Source organism: Anolis sagrei, chromosome 4, assembly GCF_037176765.1.
Source record: "Anolis sagrei isolate rAnoSag1 chromosome 4, rAnoSag1.mat, whole genome shotgun sequence".
Taxonomy (NCBI): domain Eukaryota; kingdom Metazoa; phylum Chordata; class Lepidosauria; order Squamata; family Dactyloidae; genus Anolis; species Anolis sagrei.
Window position 1 is genome coordinate 207,126,827 of NC_090024.1, and position 9,547 is coordinate 207,136,373.

At 37.4% G+C, this 9,547-nt stretch overlaps 1 protein-coding gene across 4 annotated transcripts in view; it reads right to left on the bottom strand.

Annotated features, from left to right (window-relative positions):
- Nucleotides 1-9,154, bottom strand: part of RBM39 (RNA binding motif protein 39) — a 29,503-nt gene extending 20,349 nt beyond the window's left edge. The window contains exons 1-5 of one of the 4 annotated variants that reach the window (XM_060772408.2): nucleotides 8,840-9,154; nucleotides 3,571-3,634; nucleotides 3,283-3,355; nucleotides 2,224-2,378; nucleotides 1,819-1,868 (exon numbers count right to left, since the gene is read on the bottom strand). In XM_060772408.2, the coding sequence (XP_060628391.1) occupies nucleotides 1,819-1,868; nucleotides 2,224-2,259 (86 nt within the window). In that variant the 5' untranslated portion in view covers nucleotides 2,260-2,378; nucleotides 3,283-3,355; nucleotides 3,571-3,634; nucleotides 8,840-9,154. The other 3 variants (XM_060772406.2, XM_060772405.2, XM_060772407.2) reach the window with 3 other exon arrangements.
- Between the last annotated feature and the right edge of the window lie 393 nt (nucleotides 9,155-9,547).

The following is a 9,547-nucleotide window of genomic DNA, read 5'->3' on the forward strand; positions in this document are numbered from 1 at the left end:
AGTCCTGCCGGCACAGGGGTTTAACCCACTGCGCCACCGGGGGCTCCATGCCAAAGCCACTGAAACAATGAAACTACATAAATCTGATGTAGTGTTCCTTAACAGTAATATATTTTAACACTGCTTGACTATTGATCCAATTACCTACAAAGAACCTTGCCAACTGTTGAAAGCCAAACATTTAGGAAAAGCAGCAAAAAGTTAACCTTTTATCAGAAAACATTTAGTGAGGAGACTCCATGACTTCTTGGGAATTGTAGCCCACCCTGCAGTTAAGAAAGGCTACAATGAAAAGTCCAAATAAAAAAATACACATTTCTTAAATTAAAATGCTAGAATATTAATTCTACTATGCAAATACCAAATACTTATAATTAATCTTGGACTTTGGTAACAACATTCACAACTCAAGTATTTTCTAACAATGAGCAAAGGGCACAAGCAATTAAAGATAATTAGAAAAGCAAGTCTATCTTTTACAATACCACCATTTAACACCGGACAGGCAAAGCGCTGCCTACATCATGCACACACACTGCCTGTTTATTTGGTCCCAGAACTTTTTCAAAGGGTCTTGGAGAGCATTTTCACTATCATCTCAATCAACAGTTTTTAACAAAGATCTCTTGGTCCTAAAAATGTGGCAAAATGCCCCAGCTCCCTAGAAAGCACTGGTAGCATTTACAGGGATGAATTTTTTTGTGAGGAGCAATGCAGCCTGGACCTCCCAGGTCTTCTGCAGGGTTAACGCAGCCCCTACCTTCCCATCAAAGTTGCTCATCCTTTTTTTTACACCACTAGATCTGTATACATAAAACTCTCATCCTATTATAGCACCCTGAAGTGTTTAGAAAATAAATAATTTTCCTTCCTATTCATGGAAGTCACATGGTAAAAAGAATAGCATGACTTATGATATTCACACAAACTAAATTTTGAACAATGGAGAAAGGGAACTTTCTAAAAATAAATTTGATATGGAACAATAATCAGGGATGTTAATTATTTTTACTACTAAATATTGGGTGACGGGTATGATTCAAGTTGTCTTCATAACAAGAGACTACAAAAGGTAGTCTCTACTCACAAATCAGGATAATGTATCATTTTGGAAACATTTTTGTATGATATACATATTTAGATATAGTATACATGTTTATTTTATTAAAGATCACATTATCTTAAACCAATCTGTTTCATTATTTATCATATCTATGCTAAAATATGGTGTTCCAAATGTGATCCAGTTATTGCACCTTGTCTCCAAATATCCCTTCTTCCAAACGACTACCAAAACTACTTAAAAGTCCTATTATTTAGAGAGGTATGATTGACTGGGATTCAAGTCTATTCTGTTGTGGCAGCTCCAACCTTTTAATAGCCACTTAAACCAAACCATGCCTATTTTCTTAGACTCCAAATGTTCAGACTTAATAATAATAATAATAATAATACAAGTTCCCCAGTATCACAAAGCAAGGCAAGATTTCTTGTAATCTGATGTTTTGCAATTATGAATTTATCTCCTCTGATAGGCTTGTGTATGAACTGCTGATATCACAAGCGTTCAGTTTACATAATCTTTATAGGTTGTATGTGTGTTTACTATACCATTGTATATAATGAATTTCAGCATCCATGCATTCATGGTATCCAAAGGGGGAAGGGGTGTCTTGAAACTAAATTTCCTCTACCAAATGCTTCACATAAAAATTGAAAAACATCAAGAACACAATGAGGATGGCTACCAAAATTTTTGACTGAGACCAAGACTATTTTCTCAGAGCTACACAATAAAGAATAACAATGCACACTTACTTCTTGCTGCGCTCTTCATGGCCATTGGCACTGCTCAATTTGTTCTCATCCTAAGCAGGGTTGATAGAAGAACATCGTAAGGACGAAGTGGAAACATTTCAAGTGGTCAAAGGGGTAATGGGAATAGGGATAAGAAAATACAAAACGAAATATTTAATACTAAGTTTTATATTTAATTTGGAATGCTACTAGTTAATGTAGACTTGTTTAACCACTTTTGCTTACATTTAAGTTGTACAATTATAAATGGAAGAATTACTGCTTAAAATGATATTTAAATCGTATTTCCTTAAATGATAAAGTTATCCGCAGTTTTCAGCACTTAAGTGGTTACAAGAACAAAAATAAAAAAGGAGTATTGTGTTTAAAAGCATTTTCATGTACTATAACCCTTTTGACCAGTACCAAGGCTATATCTCTGCCTAAGCCCCAAGTGGCCATGCTAGCAGCCAGCCACTATCGATTTCCTGTGACCGATGCCATTCCTGAGATCTTCGCCCATTTTCGTTGGAGGGTTGGGACTGTAAGAGCTTGATGCCACCTCTGTCACACATCTCGCCCTGAAGCAAACAGGGATTCACACTGCTTTAGTAACGTCGACTCCCAAGTCAGTCATCAATTATCCAACCAGTCCAGCCTAAATATTCCCTATTTCCATACCTGTTTACATGGAAAATATCCATGTTAAGCTTGTACACAAAATTCTTAACATTACAAATTATTCATTTCAAGAAATTACAAGCTACTAATTATATAAAAATATAAATTTACAAGGTTACAAGCACTTTTGAAATCTCATACCTTATGGCTGCACTAAACATATTCAAAATGAACTAACAGTTGCTGTTAGGTTTACTGTAGTTATCACACCAATTATACCATGAGTTCAACTGCTACATTCTTTAATTTTGCATAGTACGTTTGTGAAGCCAGTGCTACTGCATGCATAATTTAATAGTTTCACCACGGTCTAGTGAAAAACTAAACATTTCCTGACTATTTTAGATATGAAACTAGGTATAAAATCTTGAAATAACGTAAAGACATTATACCAAAATTTCTAAATCTCACTGACTACATAATTACTACATAGATGGCTATATGATGGACAGCAATACTTTCTTTTACTTCTACGAAAATGTGAACTATTCAGGGATCCAAGAATTTTGGAAAGGTCTTTCTCACAGCAGCTAATTGCCATCTGATATGTTAAAGATTAATCACCCGTCTATCTTTTTATTTAAAAAAGAAGTCACTCTTCTTGCTTTAAGCAGACTAAGGATTTCCTTGCCATGAACCTGAAAAGGTTATTCTTGGAACCCTGCTATTTGCCCAAACCACTGCATTCACCTTGTTGCTATACCAAAATTGAGTTGGTAGTTTTTAGGAGTGTTCTTTGTTTGTTTGTTTGTTTGTTTTTACCTAGGGGGACCACGGTACAGCGATACGTCACTCAATTACTACCTTATGATTGACAGTTCACACTGGAATCAAAGGTGAATTCATGGGAGTAGAGGTGAGATATCGTTAGGCAAGTCTACAAAGAGAGATAGATGGGCATTTATTCATCACGCTGAAGTGAAACTACTGCACAAAATAATTACATTAACAGTATATAGTTACTTGCAAGATACATGTAACGCAAGTCCATAAGATAAATCATGAGGGCTCCAGGGATGTTACAGTTCAGCAGTAGTTTCATGAATAATGCTAAATGAATATTGCTAAAACCTTATTAGCATAGTTTCTCACCTTCCTATAAGGAGCTTCAAGCATTGCTTCTATATCAATATCATCAGCCATTTTTTCAGGACACCTAGAAAGAAGAATAGCAGCCTTTAGTCAAAAAGGTACTTACAGAGATTGTTTTGAAAAACCATCAAGACCATTATCATTTTTAATGAGGGCAAAGCTATAGCTGCATCAAGCATTTGAAAAGGGCAGTTTAGTGTTGCATTCTTAACATTCTGGAAACACTTTCTATGCTAATATGGAATATGTTTAGCCACACACACTGATCCAACTATCTAGTCATCTACCATTCAGAAAATATGAACCAGCTTCACATTATTATGAAACACTGTAAATATGCAACCCATGCACATGTCTGCCAACAGCAAAAATGGAAATCTAGTATTAAATTCCCTCTTTCAAAGAACCATTACACATTATTGGAAATTCAGAATCCCTGAATAATTAACACAATCAGCTGTTGATTCCCTACCACCAAAACAGTCAGTTTGATTTATATTTTTTTAAAAGCTGCAAGATTCTAATCCTCTGTAGACTAAGACAGATGAAGTTTTCACAAAATAAGTGCTGCTTTCAGCTCAGAGTGCGGTTGTGCTACAGCAGGGTTTCTCAACTTCTCTGTACCATGACGAGCCCAGGCTTCGTCAATGGGCCAGCAACAAACAGGCCGCAGGCCACAAGCAACCCCTAAAAGCAAAACAAGAACATTTTAGAGCACCCACATTACATCTGATTTAAACTTATGTCAAGTCTATTGAACCAAGATTTTTATATTCATGATGACTAATGATCCTGAAATTGTGATGTTATCATTAAGGCAATTCGTTTTATAATATATGAGCATTTGCAGGTGCATATATCTTCTGTTAAGTAAATAAAACTACCCTGGTATTCTTGTTTAACATGTTTTATTAAGTCCATTTTCACTCTGATTACTGTTGAGAGATGATTCTGTAAAACTTTATTTAGAATTATAAAACTATTCCATTCTGTATTGTTGTCTTTCCTCCAGGGTGTGGGAGAAACATCCATATTGTGAAAAAGCTCACTAAAGCTTCAGAATAGAAGTTTCTCCTGAATCTGGGAATTTCCCATTCCCTGAAATCTGCCATGAATCATTGACTCCTTGGGTCAAAAATTCAAAACAGATTAATTGCACTGTTTGTGAGCACTTCATTATGAAGCCCGATAGTGTAAATTTCCAGTTGTATTATACTAACAAATATTAAGGCTTTTTATAATAATGATAATGGCTTCAATGCGGTAGAGAAAGTAATTAGCAAACATTTGTAGTATGACATCCAATAAAACTGAAATATAGCATTACAGAGATGTTAAGGTAGTGTAGTGCTTATATTTCTCAAAATATTTTAAAGCTATAGATTGAGCTTCCGTTATTCAAAGTTCTTGGGATCAGATATGTTTTGGACTCTCTAGATTTGTATACACATACATATTTGTATATAAAAAACTTAATGAGGAATGGAGAAGGGGATTGCTCACACATCTAGTGCTTACTGAGATGTTTTTTCCCTCAAGGAGCCATAATGGTGGAAAGATAGGCGGCCTCTATAAAAAGCACACATCCCAGATGTTTCCCAGGTGGTCAACGTACTTTAAAAAAAAGAAGGAAGTAAGGAAAATGCCCCTCCCCGTAATTTTTTTTCATTTTTTCTGGGCTGGATACAGATGCTCAATGGGGTTGGCCTATGCTCACCCACATAGTCATTTCAGGGATGTCTGCCCTAGCCAGAACATCTGCTTTTGAAAGGAACTTGTGTAAGCAGACCGCTCCCTCTTCTTTTCCAATCAGGATTACTTAAGGAAAAACTTTGTGGGTGACGGAGGTGTGACTCTAGCCCTCCTGTCCCAAAGGTGAAAATTGGTAGCTGGCAGGCAGTCAAACGTTTCAAATTTTTAGTATTTCAGATTTCTAGATAAAGAAATCCAAATAATTAATAAGTTGTATTAATAAAGACAGGAAACCATTATAAAATACATGGTCATTAATATACAAGAGATCTGTGACTGAATCCAGGAAACATTACTAGCAGGCTTTCCTTAATCCACAGTCCTAAAAGCTGCAAATAAAACAATTCCTAGCTCAGCAAGCACAACTCATATGCAGTATCGAGTTGTAGTATATTTGTATATATAAAAACAGAGGCTCCAGCTATTCCTGTGATTCAATACGTAAAGGACTACTAAAAATCTGCTATCTAAGCCAAGATAGAGCCATAGAGCAAGTCAGAAGGCCTTCACATTGAAGACTGATGAAATCAAAGAAGAAAATAATGCAATAGAAGCAATTATATGAACAGCTGTGTGCACTATTTGTATGAAGATCAAAAGATGTATCACTTCCCTAAGAAAGATAAACCATAGTAACTGTTGTGTGGAAATAAATCCTGATAAAATTACTGCATTTAAGTTGAACACAAAAATAGAACCATATTTAACTATTATGACGAGCAACTGCAATAAAACAAATGGTTGAATGGCAGCCATATAAGTATTATAATCATCATGCAATTGTAAATAGAAGCACAGCCTATAAACATCAAACCATAAGCTATGGAACTGGAAAACCTACCAACAGTTAAATAAAAGGGAACAAATAACCTAGTAAACTTGCTTCATCTAGTATCCAAGTGAAAATAATATACAAGAGAGGCACAGAAATATTGCCAACATATAATATGTGTTTTAAAAGTGCAAGGTTGGAGCCAGATATTTATACGAAGGTAAACTAAACTTAAAGTTACTTACTACCAGAATAGATTTTATATTGGTTTAAATGGATCTACTCATGGCAAAAACTATACTTCTCCCATTATCTATGTGATCAGTTAGCTAAAGTGCTTAATAAACTGTAAATATGTATTTAAATATAATATTTTAAGTATTGTGTTAAAAAAATTAGTATGCTACTGTCAAAGCAATAATAAAAGAAAAATATTGGTCTTGAACAAACAACAGTGTTTGACAGAATAGAGTTCTTCTGTAGATAACAAACTTTCATTTAAGGAAACATCTCCCACAATAACATTCACATTCTGGTGCATCTGGGTTTTTGTGTAACTTCAAGGAATAGGAAAGACCATGTATCAAAAGAGAAGTCTGCCCGGCAGTTTTATTTAATCCCACTTTGTCTGAAATAAGAGGAAAGTGTTAGAAACTACTAATGAAATGTCCATTTATTGAGTTAACAAACAAACATAACAAAATTCTTGGATCAAAGAAGCATGGTACAGCCAGATTGTTAAAAGGATGCATGTCCAAGTACATTTAAGCCAAAAGTTCACTGAGTAACTTCAGCAAACGCCCTGCATTCCCTTACACTTTTCCATGCAGATATTATATTGGCCTATATCAAAGGGTGATAGTTAAATTTACCAAGAACGTAAAGTTTTTCAAATATTAGTTTACGGTTGTGAAATAAATTAGAAGGGCACACGCAAAACATACTGGTCTTCACTACAGAGCAAAGACCTCAAGCAGATACCAATCCATGAAATAATGAGAAAATGTTCAATATCATGCCCTTTAAAAGTATCATATGGTTTATCTGACATTCTGGTGGCCCATTTAAGGACCAAAATAACATAAAACACCTTTATAACTAAAAAAGTATAGAAATGCAGTTTATAAACTAGAATATGTGAGGTATCAATTGACCTCTTGAAGCCAATTGAAAACATGCCAAGAAGAAAAGGTAAGATAAATTATATGTGTAACCATGAACCATGACTCACAATGTCAAGCATTTTATTGTTTTATTGTGTATATAAGAAATAAAACACAATCAAAACAAAAAAGAAAAATGAGGTCCTATGGAGCAATGTCAAGCATTATGTACAAACATCCCTTTTGTAAGAACTTAAAAATGTGTTTTTACGAAATAAACATCATGGATATTTGCTTTCTAAAATAGAAAAACTGGTCTGTCCAGTAGTGACCATACCTTGCTTTTGAAAACGTTGGACTTTCAAGCTAGAACACCTATTTGCTTACAGAGCAATCTACTCAGAGCACCAATCGACTTCAAATGGGATGCACTCCTATTTAGACAGGCACTGGATTTTCAAACTTCATTAATCAAAGCATCTCTCTTTATAAACACAATTTGAAAATAGCTTTTACAATGTATCTACGTTTCAAAAATATTGTGTCAAGCTGAATGGTGGATGGGGAAGGGTTATAACTGCTTGACTAGGCTCGAATAATGCTTCCAGGTAGTAGGAAAACCTTAAGCAAATACAAACTGAGTCTAATTGTTACAATAAATGAAAAATAAAGAAGAAATATAGCCTTCCTAATTTTAAAACAGCATACAGTTCTTGAGAGGAAAACAATCTTTCCACATATCAGGCACAATTTAGTTTTGTGTATCTTTTATATACATGGTGCATACAAACACACATTTTTCATCATATACTAAAAAAAAATACCAGGACTCCTTTCAATAGGTTTTACGTTGACTCTTTACTAAATGGTCTCATTTGCTCGGGACACCAGCTTTTCGTTAACACATAGCAACCACTGCCGAATGCAAAGGCCCTCCCCACGATAATATCTGAAGTAATAAAGAAATAGTTAGAAATCTTGCGATGGAAGATATACCCCAATCACCATTTTGAGGACAAGGAAGGCCGCTCTGATCCGGGAAGCCTTTTGTGTAAACCAGGCATGGGCAAACTTCGGCCCTTCAGGTGTTTTGGACTCCATCTCCCACAATTCCTGACAGCATGTTAGGAATTGTGGGAGTTGGGAGTCCAAAACACCGGGGGGGGGGGGTGTTTTCCCATGCCTGGTGTAAACATCGAAATTCGCCACACACCATTATTACCAGACGTCCCCTTTCCTTCTCCACTCTCCCCGCCCCTGCCTTGATGTGCATCTACACTGTAGAATTAATGCAGTTTGGCGCCACTTTAGCTGCCGTACCTCAATTCCATGGAAACATGAGGGAGTTTGTTGTTTTACAAAGCTCCTAGGCTTCTATGCCGAAGGGTGTTGCTGCCTCGCCAAACGACCATAGCATGGAACAGTATCAATAAAAGTGGTGTCAAACCGCATTAATTCTACAGTGTGGACGCACCCAGTCAGCAGAGGCAGGCTGGAGTCAAAATGCCTTCAAGAGAAGGGGGAAAGGTAGGCCCAGCGAGGCCTGGCGCGAGACACGAGGCCTTTGAGAGAAGAGGAACGAGCGAGTCCCTTCCCTCAGTCCTTAATTAAAGGCGCTTTCGACATGGAGAAGGCCAATTACCTGCGCTGCCGGAGGCCTCGCTTGTAGCTCAGGTGCCCAAGAGGCGGCTGCCGTTGTTTGCTGGCTCCGGATGTTCTGTGGGAGGGAGAGACGGGGAAAGGCTAGGCCTCAGACTCCCCCGACGACGGTAGGAAGGGAAAAACAGACACGGGAGTCAGCGGGGCCTCGAGAAGGTTCACAAACAAGGCCAGAGACGAGAAAGTTCCTCAGAAAAAAAGGATCCTCCGCCTCAGCTTCACTAAAAAGCGACTGCTCCCTGAAATGGCGCCCGCCGCGTCCTGATGCTGGGAGGAGGGGCCGCGAAACCTACACGGGGTCGTCGAGGGCTCTTCGCAGGGGTTCTCGCGATATTTCAACGCAAAAATGCTGGGCGTAGCGCCTGCGGATTGAATCTCGCGAGAGGTGCCGCGCGGAAGAAAGCTGTCTCACACATCGCGAGAAAACGGTGTTGGTGTTGTTTGGGATGCTTTCTCCGCGAGAGTTGGTGACTAGACGCTGCGGAGCGTCATAATAGGAAGCTCAAAGGCCTGGGTGGAAGTCCAAGGCCTCACATTTTAAGGAAGGGCAGATTTTATCTCCCTTTGCCATTTATGAACTGGGGCTCTTTTGAGAGAGAACAAGGGGGACAGAAGTAACCATAATAACTATAATATATATAAAAGTCTAGGTTGATTGGTAACAAAAATTCGCTGTGGGAAGTCTGCAGCT